Source organism: Rousettus aegyptiacus, unplaced genomic scaffold, assembly GCF_014176215.1.
Source record: "Rousettus aegyptiacus isolate mRouAeg1 unplaced genomic scaffold, mRouAeg1.p scaffold_m13_p_2, whole genome shotgun sequence".
In the NCBI taxonomy this organism is placed as follows: Eukaryota; Metazoa; Chordata; class Mammalia; order Chiroptera; family Pteropodidae; genus Rousettus; species Rousettus aegyptiacus.
The window spans coordinates 22,883,188-22,906,720 of record NW_023416295.1 but is presented as its reverse complement, the minus strand read 5'-3'; the positions used below and the strand labels follow the sequence as shown (position 1 = coordinate 22,906,720).

General features: G+C 34.4%; 1 protein-coding gene across 3 annotated transcripts in view; it reads left to right on the top strand.

The window, feature by feature from the left end:
- ADAM23 (ADAM metallopeptidase domain 23) overlaps nucleotides 1–23,533 on the top strand; it is a 139,827-nt gene that overhangs the window by 103,442 nt on the left and 12,852 nt on the right. For 2 of the 3 annotated variants that reach the window (XM_036237004.1, XM_016135067.2), the window contains exons 19-24: nucleotides 5,561–5,611; nucleotides 6,330–6,393; nucleotides 7,702–7,807; nucleotides 10,445–10,564; nucleotides 12,005–12,173; nucleotides 14,161–14,272. In XM_036237004.1, the coding sequence (XP_036092897.1) occupies nucleotides 5,561–5,611; nucleotides 6,330–6,393; nucleotides 7,702–7,807; nucleotides 10,445–10,564; nucleotides 12,005–12,173; nucleotides 14,161–14,272 (622 nt within the window). Of the gene's footprint in view, nucleotides 1–5,560; nucleotides 5,612–6,329; nucleotides 6,394–7,701; nucleotides 7,808–10,444; nucleotides 10,565–12,004; nucleotides 12,174–14,160; nucleotides 14,273–18,730; nucleotides 20,014–23,533 lie in introns of those variants that run through there. The other variant, XM_036237005.1, reaches the window with a different exon arrangement.

Below are 23,533 nucleotides of genomic sequence, written 5' to 3'. Positions count from 1 at the left end.
TTATTTTAAGAACTTTTGTTGTGTTTTTTGGACCTAAATACTTTTTTCTTCCAAATTTCCTTTTCATTAGTTGGGTTTATAGCCAACTAATTGGTTTTTCTTTCCTGGTCCCCACATCTAAAGCACCAATGAAGCACTAATGTTCTGTTTTCAAACATTTTTAAGCCACAAAACCCTTTCTTTTAACAAAATTTTGGATGGAAGCCCAATGTAGAAAGTAGGGAACAAGTAGCACTGCTCTGGCTAACATGGGATTGGGAGCAGAAGTCCTCCTTTGTCAACTCTGTTGCCATCTCCCATCCACTTACAGAGTCCTGACCTCATGGCCCATACATGAGCATAATCTTCCTCACATTAAAATTTTTATAACATTATAATTAATGTTGCCGTATAGCATTCCTTCTTTAGGTAATTTTCACATTTTTAATAATTTCTATCATGTTTTCTAAATATTTGTCATTCAAATAAGCATTTGTTGAGCACCTGTGTGCCAAGCACTGCTGTAAATGGTGGGATATGGTAGGGATGAAGATAGACAAATCCTTGCTCTTCTGGAACTTAGAATTTACGGGGTGGATAGAGAGAAATGAATGAACAAAAATATTAAATGGCGATAGTACTAAGCATAAAATAAGGCTATGTGAAAAAAAAATGATGGGGTAGAGAGCTTTAAATAGGGTGATCAGGTATATTTTCCTGGAGAAATTAGCATTTAAGTAAAAACACAGATAAGCAGCTAGTCAGAAAATAGTGAATAATAAGCTTGGCTTCTTTAAGAAATAGAGTGAAAGCAGGAATAACTGGAGAACAGCGGAAAGGATTCAAAGAAATCAGGCACCAGAGCAGGTAGGAACTTGGTTAGAATTTTGGATTTCATTCTACTTTCATTTTCATTCTGACATTACTTCGAAAGTGTTTTCCCATACTATTACGCAAATATCCTTTTTATGATTACGTGAGAGTCTGTCATGTTTATTTATCAGTTGACTTCTATATCCAGTGGTGGATATTTAGATTTTCGGCATTTTTTTTTATTATAATTAATATGGCAATGAACACCTCCATGAATTTCAAGAGCGTTTCTCATTTACGGTTAGCTGCTTAGGATAAGTTCCCATGAGTAGAGTAACCTATTGCCAGGTATTGTGATTTCTAAGGGGCTTCCAGTAAATACAGTACAGACGAAGGCCAAAATATCATTTTTGTTATTGAAAATAGCCAAGTTAAAGGCCATAGCTTAGTGTGAGGACTAAATGCGCCTCTTTATATATCCCAGATTCAGGCCATAGCAACAGGTTTTGACAAAATCGAGTCTGCAGTGACCTCTCCCTGTAGAGGCAGGCCCTGGCCTCACCTGTTATGAAGAAGCAGTAGAGAGAATATTATTTATGTGAGCAGGCAAGATAAGAGTGGCAGAAACAAGCCAGAATGCCCATTAGTCTTTCCAAGTTTCTTGGTCAGTCAATCAACCAATCAAACACTCTACCTGTCTTGGGAAGAAGTAAAAGAGCAGAGAGTAGTAGTTGGAGTTACCCTGAATTCTCTTCACCGGAGGCAACGAGGGGAGAGGGGAAGAAAGGATCCTAATTAACCTTTTTTGAAAATTCTTGATATATATCAACTGAGGCTTAATTCGAATGGACTCTTGTGAGGATGTGGTACAGTGAAAAATGTACAGGCTATTTTTTTGTGATTTTTATGAATATCTGTTTCTTATGTTTAAATATGTAAATAGGTTTCTTTGTAATTTTCTTATAGTATAGTAGCAAAGTGTAAGAATTGTTCATTCTGTGTTTTATGACAAGTATGTTGACATTCCTGATATATTGTTTCATTGAGTTATATTTTTAGTTATGTAGAATAGTACTATTTTTATACCCATCATATTTTGTTTTGGTTCTGTGTATTCAGCTCTTTTAGAGATATAGTTTTTCTATTTCAACCTTTAACTCCTTAATTGCAGTAGAATTTACTGGAAGTAGGCTTTTTAAATGAGGGCTGATTTTCTATTTTCTAAATTTTAAAAGATATTCTTTTGATTTTGTGTGTATAAGGTAAAAATTGTACTGTTAAATTAATTTCTTTCAGTAATGAAATGTCCTTTCAGTAATTATTTCCAATATAACTAGAATGAACCTGAAATAGATCATTGGAGTTGAAGGAGTTAAGCCCCCCACCCCTTAAATTCTTTTGCTTTATAAGAGAAAGTGAACTTTGAATTTAATTGATACTAATTATGATTAAGAAAATATGATCCCTGAGAATCAGTATCATTGGCAACATTTTGACTATCTCTTTTATCTCATAGTATGTTTTTGCTTAATTTTGATAATAGCATTTACTGATGGCTTTGAGCGACTTTTTAAATTCACAATTGATAACAGAATAAACAATACTTGCAACTGAGAGAACTCCTTGGCAAAAAATACTGGATGATATAATAAAGATATTTTAGAAAGACGTGGGAAATATTTTTTGTTAGATGTCACCTAAATGTGTAGTGTAACACAATTTAAAATAAGCCCATTTAAATGCTATTGCTGAAGCCTGCCTCAAGTGAACTGTCTTGTACAGCATAAAACCGGGGGCTAGAATGCCATTTAGAGACTCACTCCAGAGCTGTACTCACAGGCAGAATAAAGTGCACAGATTTATGGTTCTGTTTTAAATGTCTCCAGAGAACATAGACATTCCATAATTTTCCTTGTTAAACGTTTCAGTGATAAGCTACAGGCTTTTATTTGTTTAAACTGGAAATAAGTTGATTAGGAATCATCTTGCATATAGCCATGACAGTTTATAGCAAGGGCTTTTTCTTCATTAGTAAAGAATTCTTCAAGTTTTTCCCTATTGAAACATTGCGAAAGTCAATAATGAAGAATTAATTTTAGACCGTGGCGTGCCTATTCTGGTAGCAACCATTTATTTTGCGTATTTGTTCAATGTGGTTGTATTTATCTTGGAGTAAGTAAATAATTAATTTTAGTTGATTAATAAGATAATGATTGTGTTTTGAGTGGATTTGGGTAGACGAGAGGCCACAGGGAGCTCTGTTTCTGTGGAGTTAGCCGAATATACCAGCTTTTGGTGCTGATAATTACATCTTTTGAATAGTCGCCTTCAGGTTGAATGAAAAGCTGTAATGAAGGAAAGCTTATGTAAGAGTCAGTTATTCTTTAGAAAGATGTAGAACCAAAGCACTTTATCTCAAAGTGTTCCTTAGTAAGTTACTGTTTCTTAGCAGTTCCAAATTAGTTGTTATCTTTCTGTAGCGAACTTTAGTTAAACAGCTTGATATGTGCAGAAAACAATAACTTAATTGTATGTGTCTGTATGGGTCATTCATTTATTTTCTTAGGCAGCTAATAGTAATTGAGCCACCTACTCAGTAGTACTTGAGCCCAGTGTTGTTGTAGGTGCTGGGAAGGCAGAAGGGAACAAAACATAAAATCCCTGTCTGCACGAGCTCACATTAGGATAGGACAATAGACACACAAATTAGTAAAATACAGTAAGTCTTCAGCTACCATCATCGATAGGTTCTTGGAAGCTGTGGCTTTAAGTTTAACGATGTGTAACAACAACAAAAATTTACCGTAAGCTAATGGATATGAACAAGAATTAAGTTCCTATGGCCTATTTCTTCACTAAATCATCACCAAACTTATAAATAAGTAAAGACCCAAAACACTTCTAATATTAAACACTGAAATAAACATGAATTATACAAACATTTAAGAAAGATGAAGAAAAACCAGTAAGATCATTCTTTTCCAACCTACTTAGTCCAGGTTGCAGGTGGCCAGAGCCTGTCCCAACCCTGGTTGTGTAAAGCAAGTACCCTTTTGGACAGCACACCCTTACATCCAGGTACACTCACTTCCACCACCACACTCACTCAGACAGAGACAGTTTAGATGCCAGTCACCTCACGTGCATGTCTTTGAGGTGTTGAAGGAAACTGGAACCTCTGGAGAAAACCTAAGCAGATAAGGGGAGAACCTGCAAACCCTGCACAGATTGTGGCCCCAGCTAAAATCAGTTTTTATTTTTCTTTCTCATCCATGTTATAACAAAACAGTGTACTTAGGAACCTGCTGGATATGAATTGTTGGTTGGTGATAAGTGCGATGGAGAAGAAAAAAGCAGGGAATGGGGAGCAGAGGACGCTAGCACAGCGAGGGTTACAGTTTTGCAGAGCATAGTTAGAGAAGGCTTCTGCGAGATGCTGATGTTTGAGCAAAGCCATGCAGAAATCCGGTGAGAAGATCCAAGGAAGAGCAAGGGTAAAAGCCGTGGGGTGGCAGCTTGCCTGGCACATTCATGTAGAGTCACATCAGTCATGGCAGAGAGTAGGAGTGAGGTCGAGAGATTGGGGTGGGGACGGGGTTGTATGGGGACAAATCATGTTGAACTTTTAAGGCTAGTGAGTAAGTTGGGAAGAGGGGTGACATGATCTGGTTTACGTTTTTGAAGGGATTTTCTGGTAGTTATATAGACTATAAGGCGACTCAGTGGAAGCAGGGGAATGGATTGGAGACTGTCACATTATCCAGGTGAGAGACAGTGATGAGCTGGACCAGGTGTTAGCACTAGAAGTGGAGAAAAGTGGTCAGATAGTGATTATATTTTGAAGAGAGAGCTATTGAGATTCTTAGACAGACTAGAAAGAGAGTATGAGAGAAACAGAGGGTGGCTTTCTAGTTGGGGCCTGAACAATTGAAAACCCGGAACTATTGTTTACCAAGCAGGTGGAAACTGAGAAGGAGGACCTCAATGCATACTGCTGTTTCCTATTTACTTGTCATATCTGTGTATTTTTTTCCTTTTCATATTTGCTTTGAACACTGTAGCAGAGCCTTTGAGTTAAATATATTTTTTTAGCTCTCTTAAATGTGGTAAGTGAAATATACAGAGAGTAAACATTTTAACTTAACTTATTCAGGGTAATTTTGGGAGAAAATGAAATGTACTTCTGAACAATTATTTGATAAATAGACATGAAAAAAGAAAGATCCATCATATCTGGATTGTTTAATAACATGTCCGTGATTTGAGAGGTCAGAAATTAATAAAAATACAGCACTTACACTGAGTTGAAAGGCAGAATATTTCTTTCGTTTTAGTGATGTGGCCTTTAGGTAAGTGTCATGGGTGTCAAATATAGATTTGACATTTTTCACAGAGCTGAGCCGGTCTTGTAAATTAGTGCCTGAATGTGTCCACTCCTACATAACAAGCTGAATCATTCCTTTCATTGTCCATTTTAATCCCTTCTTCTTTTAACTCTGTAGGCAAGTGAATGTAAATTATTATTCTGGTCCACCTCATGGAAAACGGAAACATAAAAAGCACCCACTGTGTGTACCTAATTTACTTATTTTTACCAATAATAAGATAATTAATTTGAGTAAGCTACTTAAGGAGTTACTCATGTTTTCCTTAACATTTCTAATTTTATGTTGACCATGCTTGCATTTTTTTTTTGCATTTATATATATCTTGCACATGCCTGAAGGTACTAACGCTGAAGATTAACTAAAAAGATCATATTTTTCAGTGCCCACCAAATCTTCATAAGCAAGATGGATATGCATGCAATCAAAATCAGGTATGCTGAATTATATAAGTTTAAATACAATTTTGAAAGGATTAATTTGCAAGTTTTTTTCTTTTTGATAAATATACTTTTGAAGGGAAATCACAATTCAAACAATAGTCAATTATTGCAGTGGTCTTCTAATTCAGAGTTGCTTAGTGTCAGACCAAATACATAATATAGTATATTTTACTCTGGTTGCAGATTGTCCAGATAGAAGGCAAGGCAAAAAATGTGATGACTGAAGAATTCAGAACCTAATTTATTGAATTGTGACTGTTTAGTATGGATTTATATGACAACCTGTTGTAACATGATTTTTGTTTTTGTTTTTGTTTTTCCCTCCCTGAAGCCATATTGTAACCTAACCATTCAAAAAAAAAAAAAAAAAAAAAAAAAAAAGAAGAAGAAGCTAAAAGTCATTTTGGTATCACCCAAAGAAATGTATGAATTTTTGTTTACCATAAAATTTTACATTTTAGATGATGAATTTGGATTTAAAGGGCTATACTGTGAGATCTTGGCTGAGTTTTAGATTTTGACTGTTGTTCCTATGCTTCTCTTAAGCTATTTGTGAGTCTTACTTTCACTATGAAAATATTCGATTGAGGAACGAAAAAAAAAAAAAAAACTTTATCTATACAACAAAAAGGAGACTTTGTAGGGGGAAATTTTTGGAGAAAGAGAACTGACTCCATGTGTCCCGTAACATGCGTGTACTTGTCCTCAGGGCCGCTGCTACAACGGGGAGTGCAAGACCCGGGATAACCAGTGTCAGTACATCTGGGGAACAAGTAGGTCACGTTCTCCCGTAGATGGCCACACTCAGATTTCTGTTGCATAGTGTTCTTCTCTGCCAGTCTTGCCGAAAGAGATGTACAGCTTGGAGTGATGCGTTTTTTGTTTTTTGGTTTTTTTACTTTTTGTTTTTTAAAAAACAAAATCCAGACAAGGGTGAGATAAAGAGAACTGTGAATCTTAGTCACAACACTACAGATAACACCTGCTGAAGCTGGGGACTTGTCATCAGAACCAAATAATGTCATTCAGTGCTTGTGGCTGCAAGAGCAAGGATATTACATCCACTGGTAAAGATTGGGTTGAGTGTGCAGCATCATGTTCACTATCCAGCCATTTGTACAGTTACTTTGTATCTTGGATTTAAGATCCCTCCTCCTCACGTTAGCTTTCTATTCTTTTATCCCAGGAAAGTTCCAGCCCTTTATTTTTTAAATTCTGTAATTTACTATCCTCAGTTTCAAGTGTAGAAATACAGGTACCTCCCAAAGACATACAGAAATTCAGATACATGGTCGCGATTCTCAGTATGTTTCCTAAATGTTAATGCACATGTTATCTTCCTGACCTTTCCAGTCTCTCCAGTGATCTTTGATTCTTAAGGGCCAGAACAGAAAAGAAAGAAGTGGATCTGCCTTGCTGGCTGAGGCCAGGTCACCCCCTCAAAGGAAAAAAAGCACATAACTGGAGAATAGAGCCCTTCCCCTGCACAAGTGATTTCAGTGTCAAATGTCAGTTAGCTGAAAGATTTACATTTGGTCCTTCAGTTTTGACAGAATAAAGATAATGAAATATTTGTCTTTTAAAGGGTTTAAATATCGAAACCCACGTACCAACATAAACTCTCAATTGACTAAGACTTTATAACATCGCCTGATAGTAATATAAAGCAGGACTCAGAATGTTTATTGATTTTCTGTGTATCGCTTCACTGATTTCTGCTGATGATTATTCCTACCTTCCATCTTCAAACCCACCAATAAGAGTTAGAAATAAATTTGTTTCTCAAGTTAAAAACAGTTATGTGTTGAAGTTGTTTTGTATTAGCCCACAAAAGCCAATTGTTAAATTTTTAGGAATTGTGGAAGCCAATTGATATTACATTGATACCTTGAAATTAGCCACGTATTATATCATGGAAATTTAGATAGTGATATTTATACCATGCAAATTGGTCAGTGCTGCAAATTAGGATTTTTTTTTTTTTCTGGAGAAACCAGTTGTTAAATATTTACCGTCACACTGCTGGTTATGGCTAACAAAGAGAACTGAAATAATTTCCTTCTCTTGCTTATGTCCAAAAGAGGCTTCAGGGTCTGACAAGTTCTGTTATGAAAAGCTGAATACAGAAGGCACGGAGAAGGGAAACTGTGGGAAAGATGGAGATCGATGGATCCAGTGCAGCAAACAGTGAGTACTCAGCTTCGGGGCCTAAGGAAACGAGCACAGAATAAATGTTACTGATTTTTTAAATAAATGTTCAACTATTTCAAATTTGATAGTATGGATCTGAAAAAATTTTGTCAGTTCATTTAGAGACAAATGCCGTGGCACAGACTCACTCCATTTCTGTAAAATTCGGAAAATCTCTCACATGTTGTATTTTACTTGACACTTTTTTTTGAAGAGATACTTTGCCAACATATTACAAATTAATATTAGGTTTTAATTTTCTACTGTTGCTAGAAGATATGCCCTATGAATGCACTAATATAGACAGAGCTCTATAAGCAAAATATGTAGACCATATGTATTTTGGGAAACATTTAAAGTGACATAACATACATTTTTGATAATTTAACGAGTGCAGCACCTTTTGATTTAGTTAAATAACCAATATCTATATCGGAGATTTTTTTTCCCTTCTAAAAGCCATCTAGTTTGTTCATATCAGACATCTTTACTGAGGAAATGAAATATTTTCAGAGCACATCAGTGGTGTTTTGCCTTGATTATTGAGGGAAATTAAAATTGTGATTTAACGATTTATTCAAGTTAACTCAATAACTTAGATCTTTGGGACTATTACATTATAGGCCAAAGCTCTTCTCTTTTTTTCCCCCGTAATGAGGATTCTTCTCTCAATTTAGAAGCACGAGGATTTAAGGAAAATTTTTATTTCTCTGGTTAATATTTCTATCTTGCACTGTATAAAACTTTGCAATTTCATCTAGTCTTTGATGAGAGATGAGGCCTTAAGAGACAATAAATTGTTGACCATAATTTCTATAAAATTGATCCAAGATATAGAATAATGCTTCCCACCTAATTTCTCATGAGTGAGGCACAGATGTTTTGCAGTGTTCAGTCCTTGAGAAACCAGGGAAAAGGAGAAAGTGGGACCTAAATTTGTCAAAATCCATGGGATTGAATGTTTCTAGATTTGATTAGGTGCGTTTCGTAACTTGATGTCCTAGACAAATCCGATCATTTCTCTGTATCTCTGTGACTTCGAAAAGTTCAAGAGACATTGGATCAGATCATTGTAAAAGATAGCTTTTGCATACTGATAACAATATCCAACTGCCAATAAATTAAAGAAAAGCAATGTATGTTTTCTGAAACTTATAGATATCATGAAATGTAAGCAATAGACAGAAAAGTGAGTAATACCAAAATATACATTTACTCAAATAATTACGAAGTGAATTCTTGTGTAACCTCTACCTGGATCAAGAAATAGAACACTGAAGCATCCTAGAAAATTATTCTTTCCCCTCACGGTGTACTTGTCTCTCTTCTGGAGGTACTATCATTTTGACTTTATGGCAATAGCTTTCTTGCTTTTCTTAGAGTTTTGCTACCTAACTTTTCATCTCTAAATGATATATTTTGCCAAAAGTGTTGGTAACTTTATAGAAAAGGAATCATACTTCCTGTGTCATTTTGTCTTTTGCTTCTTAAGTTCAGCATTTTAAGAGTCTTCCATGGTATATGTAGCTGCCTCTTAATATTTTTGTTCATTTGTTTTACTTTCATTCATATTCATATTCATATACCACAATTTGTTTCTCCATTCTGTGTTGATGGACATTTAGATTGTTTCTATGTTTTGCCTATTAGGAACCATGCTTTTATGAACATTCCTTACATGTAATTTAGTGCACATTTGGACACATTTTCTAAAGCTAGTACCTGGAGAAAAATTTGCTAAGTCATAGAGAGTGTATGTTTTCAGTGTTATTTGATGATGTCACACTGTTTTCTAAAACATTTGTACTAGTAAACCCCACCAGGAATAACATGTATGATAATTTTGTCATGCTACATTCTTACCAACGCTTGGTATTATCAACCTTTTTATTTTTATCTAGTCCAGAGGTGTGAGCTGCTATATTATTGTGGTTTTAATTTGTCCTTCCCTGATTACAAATGGAATTAAGTACATTTTTGTGCTTTTGTTGGACATGGATTTCCTTTTTTTTTTTTTTTTTTTTTTTTTGGATGTGCCACTTCAATTTTTTGCCTATCTTTTAGGAGTGCATTATTTACTTAACAGATAGACTGGAGGTAGATGTCCTCATGCTGGGTGAGTCATTTAAAGTGTCACCAAGGACCTGGGTGATTTCTGCTCCTCTGCTCTATAATCCTTAGGGTCTTGAGTTTGCATCCTTATGCTTGTGAACTCACGATTGCAAAGTAGATGCAAAGGCCCCAAGTTCAAAGGTAGCAAACGGGTAGAAGCAAAGGTCTTCTCCGTCAGTCTCTAACCTTTTATCCAGAAAGCAAAATTCTCCCCAATGACTTCCTAGCTAGCTTTTTCTCACTTCTCATCACCCAGGGGTCACTTTTAGCTCTAAAAGAATGAAAAGAAAAAATGACCATCTTTCAGGGCTGGGAATTTTGCTAAGCTGAACAGAAATGTGATCCCGTTAATAAAGAGAAGGAGGTCATAGCCAACCAACAATATCTGAGGAAATGTTTCTGTTTAGAAGGAAAGAGAACACTTTGTTTTTTAATATATATAGATTAAATAGTTTTGATTTTTGGGAGGTTGATTCCTCTTCTCTTGTTTTATCTTTTTTTTTTTTTATAAAACATGTGCAGTGATGTGTTCTGTGGATTTTTACTCTGTACCAATCTTACTCGAGCTCCACGTATTGGCCAACTTCAGGGTGAGATCATCCCAACTTCCTTCTACCATCAAGGCCGGGTAATTGATTGCAGGTAACATATTAAATATTGCAAATCTGAATGAATGATGAGAATTACAAATTTAGGAAAATCAAGAGAAATTTTTCTATGTCTTACAAGAGGAATTCTGACAGATTTTATTATCCCCTTTCATGTTAAGAGTCATTTAAAAAACAAAGTTTGTGACTAGATTTGCAAATTGTATTCATTCAAAAATTGTACTAGTAATTAGTAATAAGGTATTCTTCGTAATTAGAACCTTAAGAGTAGAATTAAGTTATCTGTTTTGACCCATGATTAAAGCTTTGAACATTAAAATATGTCACTATTTAAGCACTGTGTGTATGTTTTATTTTTTATGACCAAAAAAATAAAAAAGTTTAAGCTTTACTTTAAGTAGCATGTGTCTAGTTTAGAAGATTATTAAATAAATACCCAATTCCGTATAGAAAATATTTATTAAAATGTTATTTATAGTTGTAGTAAACATTTTATGCCTAACTATCAGTGAGTACAAGAGGGTCATAAAGTATGAGGCTTATTTTTTAGGCAGGGTAGTCATATTGTATTCCCAATAATTATTGTTCCCTTCAAAGTAGTCATAATTCTCAGATACTATGCTCTCCTTCACATGGTACTGTCACTGCTCAAAAAGCTTCTGGAATTCCCCTCACAGAATTGCCTTTAGCATCTGCAAAACTTTATTTTTAGTATCCCCAGAGTAGCAAACCTTCATTTTATGTGAGTGAATGTAAGATTCAGAAACGTTCAAAAGTAATTTTGAACAAAATTTAGTAAATTGATTGGGTAACCAAATTGAATAATGCTCTCTTGATCAAATGATTACTATTTTTCTATCTTTTAAATGGCTCTGAAGGCAATTCTAATAGGGTCTTAGATAATAAGATCCTTCCTGGAATTAATTTTTAGTCTTCAAATACAGTTTGATGCGCACAAGCTTCCTTTGAATATGTTAAGTTTCCACATGTCTTTAGATACAATGGCTTATTAAATTATATCATTATATTGTAAACTGGTATATTTGTAAAATATTCTATTAGTAATTATAGTATTGATTATTTTTCAAATTCGAGTTGCTCCTAACTTTGCAGTTTTATACATTCGAAAGCCTTAGAAAGCTATGATAAGATTGCTTCTGTTCTTGTACATATACCTCTACCCTAGTCGTAATGTTGGTCTTGAAAACGTGAAGATTTAGAATATGCTTTGTGCAAATTACATTTTTTTCCCTGATAACATGCAGTAATAATAGGGAAAGCTAGTTCCTTTAATCGTGTTCTTTTATTAAGGGGAGACGGGGAAAGGATAAAGGAAAAGTGGAGAGATGCGAGGAGAAGAAATCCATGCCCCCTGATAGCCTCTTCAGCATCATGAAGAGCAAGGCTCATTCATGTTGACATTATATTTCTAAGTGTGGTGCTAATGATCGTCTGAATGTCTTTCTCTTTTTAGTGGTGCTCACGTGGTGTTAGACGATGATACAGATGTGGGCTATGTGGAAGATGGGACGCCATGCGGCCCTTCTATGATGTGTTTAGATCGGAAGTGCCTGCAGATTCAGGCCCTAAATATGAGCAGCTGCCCACTTGATTCCAAGGGTAAAGTCTGTTCGGGCCATGGGGTAAGTAGGCTTTAATGTTTCAATTCAAACCTTCATTGTCTGGCATTGTCAAGAGTTCACAGTGATTAGACTTCTAGTTCACCTACTCGCCTTTCGTGGCTATTGCCGATATCTGTGCACTATGATTATTTTCTTAATATCTTTATCTGTTAACAATAACACCTATATGCATTGATATGGTGTATTTTTGTCATTTCTTTTATCACTAGCTACTTGAATTCACCACATTCTCTAGATATAGCTCGACATCTAAGGAGTTGGAAGAATATTGATATGATTCCTAAATGAACCGTATCGACCCAATGTGATTACTTTATACTGTTCAAAATAACTTAAACTTCTCAGTAATTCCCTTTCAGCTATTCAACATGCATACTGGGTGTCTATGTGTACAAGATCAGATCAGACTAGAGGTTGGATCACTGATAATTCACACATTTAAAGTTCTGTGGGTACATTTGAATCATTGCCAGCCAAAGAGGAGCTGCCCCTCTACCTGCATGTATCTTTAATTCTATGAAGAAAGAGTTTTGGCAGACATTTTCTGGCAAACCTAGGCTTAATATCTAAAAACATCTTAATAATTATTCAAATTGGGCTTGTAAAAGAAAGATATTTCAAAATTTATGCAGAGCTCAGAAGTGGATAAAAGAGACATAAGGACACTGAGAATGATAATATAAAAGGAAGATGCTGGGATGAAGGTAAAAATACTCAAAAATATAGATAGCGAGGCAGGTGATATAGAATACAATAAGGTTGAAAGGCCTAAGAAGCGTATGCCCAATAACTATGTATTACAGTTTCAGGTTTAGTTGAAGCATAGGCTCACAAGAGAGCCCATATTGCCTAGTGATCAAGAGCATGGATTTGGGGGCTAGAAGAATCCTGTATTTGAATCCCGGCTCTTCTTGCTCTCCTTGTTATCCCACTGACTTTGGGCAAGTCACTTAACCTCTCTCATCCATTGTAATGCTAGCGTGAGGATAATGAGATACTATACATAAAACACTTAGCATAGGTACCTGGCACACGGTAAATATTCAATAGTTGCTGTTCAAATTAATGCACTGGGAAGAACCTTTCAGTTATTGCTTTATAAGCATTATAAAACTTAATGAATAAAAGGGCCCTTGATTCTCTACTATTCCTCCCACTTTTTAATCTTGTTAAAAAAAAAAAAAGGTCAGTCTTGTTCATCATAATCATGGTATTGTAACATTTCAGATTAAAAAGCCTCTTATATCAATAAGCTTAAGTTTGATTTTGTCATCTCTAATAATCTGTCTCTGAATGTATTTTACAGGCAAATAAGGGTTTAAACTACTCTATCTCTAGTTTGCAGACGGTTATTTATTTCATCTAAATTACAAGTCCATTCCAGCTTGCTGCTTGGTTCCCAGAGGAAGAGACAGGAGACAGAGATCATTCTAGGAGGGTCTCCAGCCTGGCTGACTGAGAGAAGAGATACCATGGCAGAGAGGGAAGGTGGGAGGGTGCATATTTGGCGGGAAAAGTACCGCCAAATGAATTTAGTGTTGAATATGGTAAAGTGATGAGCAGTGCATTGGTGATATAGGTCTCCTGATCTTCAATCTCTAGCAACACTTCTTGAGCCCACTCTTTGTTAATTCCTTGAATTAAGCATATATGTTCCTTAATATGGTCCTATTTCTGAAAAAAAAAAAACTACATCATTAAACATTTCTATACTTAAATAATATCAACATGAATAACTAAATTTAATTAAAATGTCTTCCTTTTAATATTTATTTATTTTTTTGTAACGAACTGAAAAAACAGCATTCAGCTATTTGATCCATACATGAATTCCCCTTACCTAGTATTCAAAACTGTGGGAGAGTTTTAAAGAATTTGAAAATGGTTTTTAAAGTGTCTGCCAGACCCCATGTCTCTTTTATGTTTATCATGAGTATTCTACAAAGCACAGTGAAAATGTTCCATCTCTGTTATTTGTTCTTCACAGGTGTGTAGTAACGAAGCCACCTGCATCTGTGATTTCACCTGGGCAGGGACAGACTGCAGTATCCGGGATCCAGTTAGGAATCCTCACCCCCCCAAGGATGAGGGACCCAAGGGTTTGTGTGATTTCAGTTTCAATTCTTAACATACAGAATTTATTGGTACTTTTCCAATGGTGCCAATAAAACGTAATCGATTGGAAAAGAGACACGTAAAAATATCTCTTTTTGCCATTAAAATGCATAATTCATGTTACTGTAGAAAAAAGGATTCTAGTATATCATGTTGAAAAAATGTTTGAATTACCCCTTCATCTAGAACTGAGATTAGGAGGGAGTAAATTTACCAATTTCTTTTCTTCCAGTTTCATTTCTTTCCTTCAAACTTCATTCTTTTTTCATAATAACAAATGCTAATTTTATAGTTCATCTGAGCTATGTGAGTTTTCTAACAGATAAATCTTTTTGGCTGACATGAGAGTCTTGTCATTCCTTAGTACTTGAGAAGTGAAATTGTACTTGAGAAGTGAAATTGTACTTGAGAAGTGAAATTCCTTAGTACTTGAGAAGTGAAGACTAAAATATGGAAGTCATAGTCTTCCATACTCTGTTTTAAATACACTTTGATTAGGAAGAAGTTAAATTCTGTTCACAGAACTCGAACCGTTCAAAGAAAACATGAAAGATCTAGACCTTTGTTTTTTATCAACCATTAAAAGGAGTGGAATTAGAATTTTAGAATTAGAAGGCATCTCAGTGACCAGCTAGACCATCCTCATTTTGCAGATGAGGGTGCCCTGAGGTCAGGTGATATGCTATAGTTACCTAGGTAACCAGAGGCAGGGCTGGGACCAGGACCCAAGTGCCCGATATCAGGCTCAATTTCTTGTTACATAATGCTATAACGTAATCTATGTCATCATGAATATGGTAATCACTTTCTCATCATTCTCCCCATTCCCAAGCCCTGATATTATTTTTTAAGACCAAGAAAAATCATTAGTTGCGATAGTCTTACAGTAGCACCTATGGCATTGTATGTACCTGGAAAACCAAGGAGTGAATAGTGTATCCCAGTGACATTGTACATCAGGCTCTTCTTTTTCATGATACTGCTAACAGTATTTTATAAATAACTATCATGCTTTTTTCCTGTAGGTGGGAAATATATGTGTAGAAATAGTGCCATTTTGATCTGCTTAGTTTTGGATAAAATCTCATTTAAACTCTGAACTTCAGTATTGCCCATATGAGAAAATATGACTTCAAAAACATATGAAACTCTGTAGTCTTAAATTCCTGAAGGGATGTAGGCCGACTCAGGTGTGCACTTAATGTTCAGTAATTGTGAGTGTGTTAGAACACTTTCTATGCATTTGCTTAATATGTCCATAATATTAAAATTCTATAAGAATAATAATCACACCCTCACAGTCTATTTCTGTTCTTCTGTTTCTAAAAAGGAACCAATTTCACTTTTACATGTAGTCTTTTGTTACTTTAAAACTGGAACAAAAAATTCTTGGATCCACCTTCATAAGTTAGATTGAGAGAGAGAAGCAGAGGTTCGTTTTTTCCAAATTTTCTCTCTATGACATGTCTGTGATTCTCTTGAAGATCTAGATGCTGTTTCCTCAAGGGACGTATAAAGGTGCCTGAACAGATGGGCAGAGATAAATCGGCTTAGACTCTGCCTTTTTCCATTAGGTCGAGTAGGGGATTATTAACTGTCTGACTCTGTCTGTTCCTCCTTTCTATATCCACCCAGGCCTAGAAAACTTATATGGAGGCATATAGTGAATAGCTGCATTCTAGAGAAGGAGAATTCACAACTGCCTTTTTTGTTTGTTTGTTTTGCTTTTTCCTTATTTAATATGATGGTGCTATTTTACACGATCTTTAAAGACAGCCTCTTTGATCATGCAAGTAATACATATTTATAGTAGAAAATTTGTGAACATACAGAAAAAATTAAAAAAAATAAAAATCACCCTTAATTCCACAACTCAGAGGTGATTAATATAAGCATTTTGGTCTATTTCATTGTTGTTGTTGTTGTTATTGTTTTTCACATTCTTAATGAAGACAAGGGAGTCATTAGGGTCAAGATAGCCATTGGTTCTAAAATTAAGATCCTCATGATCTCTAATAATCTTGATTAAATTGAAAAAGCCAATAATTGATATTAATGAAGAACAGTTATTATTGTAAATTATTAGATTTCCAGAAAAGTCGAGCAATTTTAGCATAACTAAATAATAGCTTTCTCTTTGTTTATTTCTATCTTTTCAGCCTTTATAGAAAAATCCGTTAATATACTAGTAAAATGGAGAACAATAGAAATCAAAACTTTAACACTTCGTTGTAGATTTTATGATTTTATTTTCGATATTCTGGTTAAAAGAAGAAGATGAAAGAGAAACTATGTACTTCTATTTTTATCTGGGTAGCAAATATTCATTGACTCTCTACTATTTAAAAGACAGTGCATCCTTAGCACACAGTAAGCACTTAACAAATATTATACCTCTTCCCTTTGGGAACATGTAAGGGAAGGAAATGCTGCATATTGGTGCTGGTTTTCAGTTTATCAATATCTGTTTGTTGTATTGCCTTGCTGAAGAGTAACAGGAAATGGACTCAAGATATTGAAACAATTAGTACTCTCTTGACTGTGGGTTCAGCAGCTGCGTGAGGCGCCAACGTTTTTCTTTATAATTGCATGTTGTATATTCTTTTTCATGATCGAGGATTTGGTTGGCACTTGCCTTATGGAGCTGTGTTTGGGCCCTCCCCAAATGCTTGCTGTATGTAATGAGCAACACTGCAGTAATCTGACCTGTCATATTCATAGATGAAGGTTTTTAGTATAGATACAGTGAGAGGGTATTAAAAATACTCAGTTTTACTTAATTTCATTATACTTTCTATAGAAAAAAATTCAAGAAGGAAAATGAAGCTATTACCTTTTTTTTTTTTTTTTTAATGAATGCAAGATAAATTGTACCCAACTACAGCCCTTTGGATCAAGGCCAAAATAGTAAAAGTAAAGGTGAATTCTGTGACTCTTTCCATTGATTTGAGGTTGTCAGAAATGAACCAATGTATTTTAGGTTTTTCTTTCATTTTAATTATAAATTGCTGGAAGAATAAAAATTCGACCTCTTCAGCTCGGTAGGAACTAAAAACATGCACGAAAACATTGCTATTGAAGTCACTCTGCACTAAAATTGTTCACTTTTGACCCACTGTTCAGCAAATGTAGTGTATATTTGAACTCTGTTTAAGAGACCTAGAATTCTGACCTGCTGTGGGAAGAGGCATGTCAAGTATCCATAATTTTTGTAATTTGTAGGTACCTTTGCATAGTGCTTATTATGAGATACAATGGAACCTTTCTTATTGGATGGTTTACATCACCATCATAGAAGGGAAGAGAAGATTCTGGGACAGATAAAATGTTTTTGTTGATATGGAAGGGCAGAGAGCTTCCTGGGAAGCTTTGTTTGGACCCTTTCATCATGATCATAGTCATCAAATCAGAGATAGAAAGGCCTTAGTGGAAATTCAGTCCAGGCCCATTGTTTTACAAATAAGAAAACTAATTTAATGATCAGGGTTAACAGGTAGTTGGGGCAGAACCAAGAATAAAATACAGATTACCTGATCTTCAGTCCGAGGCCTTTCTGTTATTGTACACGGCCTCATTTAAAGTTGAGTGAGTATGTATTAAGTTGTTATGCTGGTTCTTATAGCACAATAATAATTAGAAGCGGTGAAACAATGACCAAGTAATAATTAAGCTTATTAGCTGATTTATTACTTGTTGAAGGAAGTGTTACATTGTTAGCATTTTAGTATTTTGGAAACAATAATTTCTAAGTCTTAATACCTTGAAGGGTATTATTTAGTGTTTGTGTTTACCTTTTGCATGTATCTTTTAAAAAGATGACTTGTTTGGTGAGTGCACAAATCTATGATTTGTAGTTCATATGATTAGATATAAGAAGTTATGATTTTCATATATGATTATGCTTATGTATAATTATATTTCACTAAGGTATTTTTCTCATTAGCAATAGTCTCATTAATAATATAAAGATTTTCCAAGTTCTAAAATTTTTCAATAACTGTGTTATTATTTTCTTTGGGTTCAGAAAAATGCCGTGATATTTTCATAGACAGCTAAACTGACTGAAATAATATTCTTATATGAAATAATTTATTTTTTGTTTTCTTAGATATTTGTCCCAATGTATCCCAAAATGAACTTTTTAAAAATTATTTCATGGAAAAAAGTAAGGAGATGAGTGTAGGTCTGACATATTGAAATATGGAGCTAGATAAAATATCTATTTGTCATGCCAATATTATACTCTAAAGAGTATATTTAGTATTTATTTCTAATCTTAAATTTTAGCAAAATAATAAATCTGGTAGAAAGAACTTTGGTGCATAGAGTACAAATGATGGTTTTGATACCTCCCATCTTGGAAATATTAAGGGATATAGGATTATAGCCCCTTTTGGCTCATTGGAATCACGTGGACTAAATGATGCACCTTTCTATTTCAGAAACTCCCTAAAAGTAAGAAGAAGAAGAAAAAGAACCACTTGGTTTCAAAAACACAATTTCAAAATGTCTGAAACATGACTTATCTGTGGAAGAATTCTATACATAAAATAGAAATTCTTAATAAAGAGAAAATTCATAGTTCGTGTCTTGATACTATATACTTCTCAAAAGGTCTACATTTTAATACATATGAACCTCGATAGTAGGAACCAAGACTAAAAGTAATAATTATAAACCAATAAACAACAGAAATAAACAAGGAAACAACAATGGAAACATACTGCTAAATGATAATTTTCACAGTCAATAACGAAAGAGAAGTGTGTCAAAGAGTTAAGGAGCAAAATTAAGTCCCTGATAGGAAGACTATGTTATTAGTTAGAATTTTTTTTTTTTAAGCTAGAATCTTTAAGAGTTCCATCTTCAGGTTTCACGGGATGAAAAGAAAAATAAGGTCTATAATCATTTGCCCAGTATAGTTCCTAGAACAGAAAAGGGCATTTAGTAGATAATGAAAGAATGAGTGAGTGAGTGAACAAATACAATTACATCATAAGTAAATGAGTATAGAAGTAAAACTAGAGCATGTGCCCCCACAATCCCAGGAATTTTTTTTTTCAATAAGATAATAAATTCTTAGCAGCTCTAAAGAGCTGCTGAGACCTCAGCTTGCAAATATATCCTCTGTAAAATTTCACCTGCCTGTGAGTTAATTCATGTCAGTTTGAAAACAGATCGAGTCCCCACTTACTAGAAAAGATAAACTTGTTACTATCTTGATAAAGGATCAAATGACTTTTACGTATATTCTCAGTACAGCAGAATTCGAAGTAGTCGGAGGGTGGAAGAAAAAGGAGGGGAGAGGATACTTTTGGAAAAGCTATTTTCCCACTTCGTTTTTGCTTTGGTGTTAAGAGTACATGCTTACTTATCAGCTAAGAATTTGGAGACAATTATTCTTGTTCGGTGGAGATTACAGACTGTACTGTTTATCTTGCATACATATTTGAAGTATCTGTAGAAATGTCTTGTTCCTTTGGTTGTGTTTTGAACACCTACATGATGGATTGCTTAATTCTCTTGATTCTGCAGTGAGAAATTACATCCTAAGCCTTTAAAATATTTATATTCGTCATTCGTACAGTTACTATAATTTTTTAAAAATTAACAAATTTTTATTCAGCATCAAATTTTACAGGAGTGCATTTTCTATAATTTAGCATATATGACTTATATAAAAATTTAAGAGATAATAGGACTCTCGTGTATTCTGGCTCTGAGAGCCAATGCCTAACAATTAAGCAAAAAAAACATATAAAAATATATTTTTTAAAATATATTTTTTTATTTCTACATATAACATAATATATTCTAATTAATTTAATATTCTGAAAATAATGATTTTCTAAGGTCTTAAAAAAATGAGACATTATATCTGGAACACCTTTTATCTCAGTATTTGCCTCCATGATTTGGAAATCTGAGTTGTAATTTAGGTTATTTCAAATTATATATCATCATATTTGGAAAACATTACCACTACCGTATATGTTGTGGTAATACATATACGGTAATACTCTCACTGCTCTCAATAGCCTTTCTCTGTTTTCCGTTGTGTCCCCATCTTTTTTGTGTTTAAGGACAATTCAAGTTGTACTTAGGTAATGAGAAAACTAGAATCTCTCTTTCATTATTTGCCCTGTGATAAAATGAAGTAATTGTACAGTTGCTTACCTGGCTTAGAAATCTAAGATTTTCTCTTTTTTGGAAGACTTAAGAAATTGTGACTTCCAATCGTGATTCTGTGTTTTGTTTTCATCGTGTCGCATAGCACACAGTCTGTAAATGCAGCCTTATTGAGGCTAATCTCTATTTCCATTAGTATCCTGATTTGAAGCCAGTACTTTTGATTCATAGAAATGTGAGATAAAGTAAATATAGGTCCATGCACTTGCATGCACACACACAGACACAACCCTAAATAAATACAGTTATTTGAAATAGACTTTTCCAGGTAAAATAACTTTCCAGATAAAAGAACATTTAATTTTAAACATACTCTCTTTTTAAATTTGTAAAGATTTTCAAAGACTTGAACAAGTTCTGAATTTTAAAAAGATGTAGCTTCTCAGACCTAATTTACAGCTTGAGAATTTTTTAAAAAATATATACTAATGGTTTATTACTTTCATAATTAAAATATAGATATGCTGTTATGCAATTTAAACTACATTTTAATTTTACCTCACTCTTTGTAGGAATGGTATCTCAAACTGGATTATTTATATGTTTAAAGGTATAAGACATTATATTTTTAAGTAGGGTTAGTGGAGTTCGAAGGTAAATTCAAAATTATCCTCGAATATTTTCAGCGTGTATGTAGATCTTAATTTCAAATCATAAAGCAAAGATTTTTATTTAACTGACTTTCAAAACATTTCCTAAAGAGATTATTTTGTATGTTAGTGAAATCAGTGTGTAATTAATTTTCTTTGTTAAAAAAAAAAAAATCTCCGTTTTTCCCTCCACACAGTGAACATGGCCACAAGCAGGCTAATAGGTGCTGTGGCAGGCACGATTCTGGCCCTGGGGGTGATTTTTGGAGGCACAGGGTGGGGAATAGAGTAAGCATCTTTATGAGTATCAGAGTGTTTCTGTTTGGTTCCTGGTGTGTGAGCTGACCCTTGGTACCTGACTTCCCATGTGTTGTCTCATTGATGTGTGTCCTGTGGTAGTGCAACTTGTGGTGTGATGTGGATGTGTTTGTGTCTTGTGGTTTTCTCGTGCAGTGGAGAACCTTCTCCTGTCTGGACCAATGTGGGGCATAAAATAATATTGGGGTGCTTATGATGTCTTTACACTTAAGGCAATGGTCCAAACCTTTCCATTGCTCCTCCACTTGAAAAGGCAATTTTAAGATATGACTTTAAAAAAAATTTACTTATTGTCAAAAAAATGCTTTAATATGGGTGTTTTATTAAGATTCCTGTAACAAATTTAATTGTCACCAAATAGATCCACATATACAACTAGGAATTACCAACAGTTGTAGCTCCTTTTAAAAATAATTTGAATGATAGCCGCTAATATTTTCTCCAATTTTTTTGAGCAATATAGGAAGCTTCCATTTAATTTTTTTTTTAAAGAAGATATTTAGGATACTGCCTTTCTTTTTCTTTTTTTTTTTTTTTATAAAACAAGTTACTAATTTAAACAAAGTTTACATAAATTTTTGGGAGCCAGCAGCATTAAGAATGAGAAGATATTTAATCCAAACCTGCAAAACCTTAAGTGAACGGTTGTTAATTATCTGGTGGATTTGTCTTAAAAATAGCCAGCATGTTAATAAATATATTGCACATCACTTGCCCATTAAGCCCTCACAGAGATACAGCTCTCCTGGTGCCTTTATTTAGGTTGCTCTATACTTGATCCACGTATCCTCAGAATAGCTGTCAGTTCGTGGGATATTGCTTTCATGAGGTTGCTAATCTATAGATTAAAACATTGCTATGGTTTTTTTTCCCCCTCTCTCTAATTACAGAGAGAACATTTGCAAATAACAGAAATACTCCTTCTCATGCTGTCTTTTCTACTCACTGTGGTGGTGGTGAACACTTCACAGGAACAAATTACTGGTATTGTAAGAAATCACCAGATACCCTCCACTCAGCCAGCCCAAACCATGGGCTTGCTGATAACATCACACGCACACCCCCTTAATGCCATCCATTGCACCACACAGATGCTCTTCTTACAGGATCTGGGAGAAATAGCACGAAGAGGGAAGCAGCTCCGTAGGTCACACTCTGTTTTGGAGATAAACCTTCTCCCTCCTGGATCTCAGGGTTTTGACTAGACTTGGCTCTTCCGATGGATGTTGGCTATGAAACTAGTTAACCCAGGAGAAGCTAGAAATACTGGAAAAGAGATTTCATTTCTCCTTTCTGGTTAGAAAATAAAGTATATCACAGAAGTAAAATATTTAGGGAAAATAAGAACTTTATTTTATAAAATTTCACCTTGGCTCTGTTGACTGGATTATATATAGAAGTAACATTTCTTTTCCAGAGGAAATTCTGTACGTTTATGTGAAATTCCTCCTTGGAAGAAAGGTAGTTTTTTTTTTAGAAAAATCATCCCAATTCCATTTTCTCAATATAATTTATTGGCTGTTGGTGGGCTACAACGTATTAACTGAAGGGATGAATTTTAATAATTTTCCCTTTGAGTCTTAGAGCTAGGCAAAATCCACGGCCTTTGTTGTAAAGCATAGTCCTTGTTACTGGCATTTGTTCCATTCATCCCTTCCAGTGTTGTTGGTTTGTGGCCTTTTCTGGTTGTGACAGGTAAGTCTGTATAGGTGTGTGTATATGTATTGAAAGTAGATGTTATTATTCTTGGCTCATACACTGTTTCTGTCTGTTAGTTAACTAATTTTTTCCTTCGAATTTTAAATTTTGCCTTAATTGCTGAAAAAGTAAATACTGTTTAAAAGGAATAAAATCTACATAGGATGATATAGTTTTAACATTTTCTAGTTTAACTGCTAGTATAATGTTCATTTAGTCACTAAGGATTCCATGGACAGAGGTTTTGTCTTATTCATTTTGTTCGCTTTTATTTCTACCCTTAGCTAATAATTGTACATTGGGAATCATTTCTCATGGATTATGTGTTAATTTTAATTCCAATCTGTTCTCTGAGCTAGTAATGTGCAAAATCATGTCTAAAGCATAGATTATGTACATGGTAATATAAATATCTTTAAATGTTTGTGTCAAAATTTGATTCCCTATTAA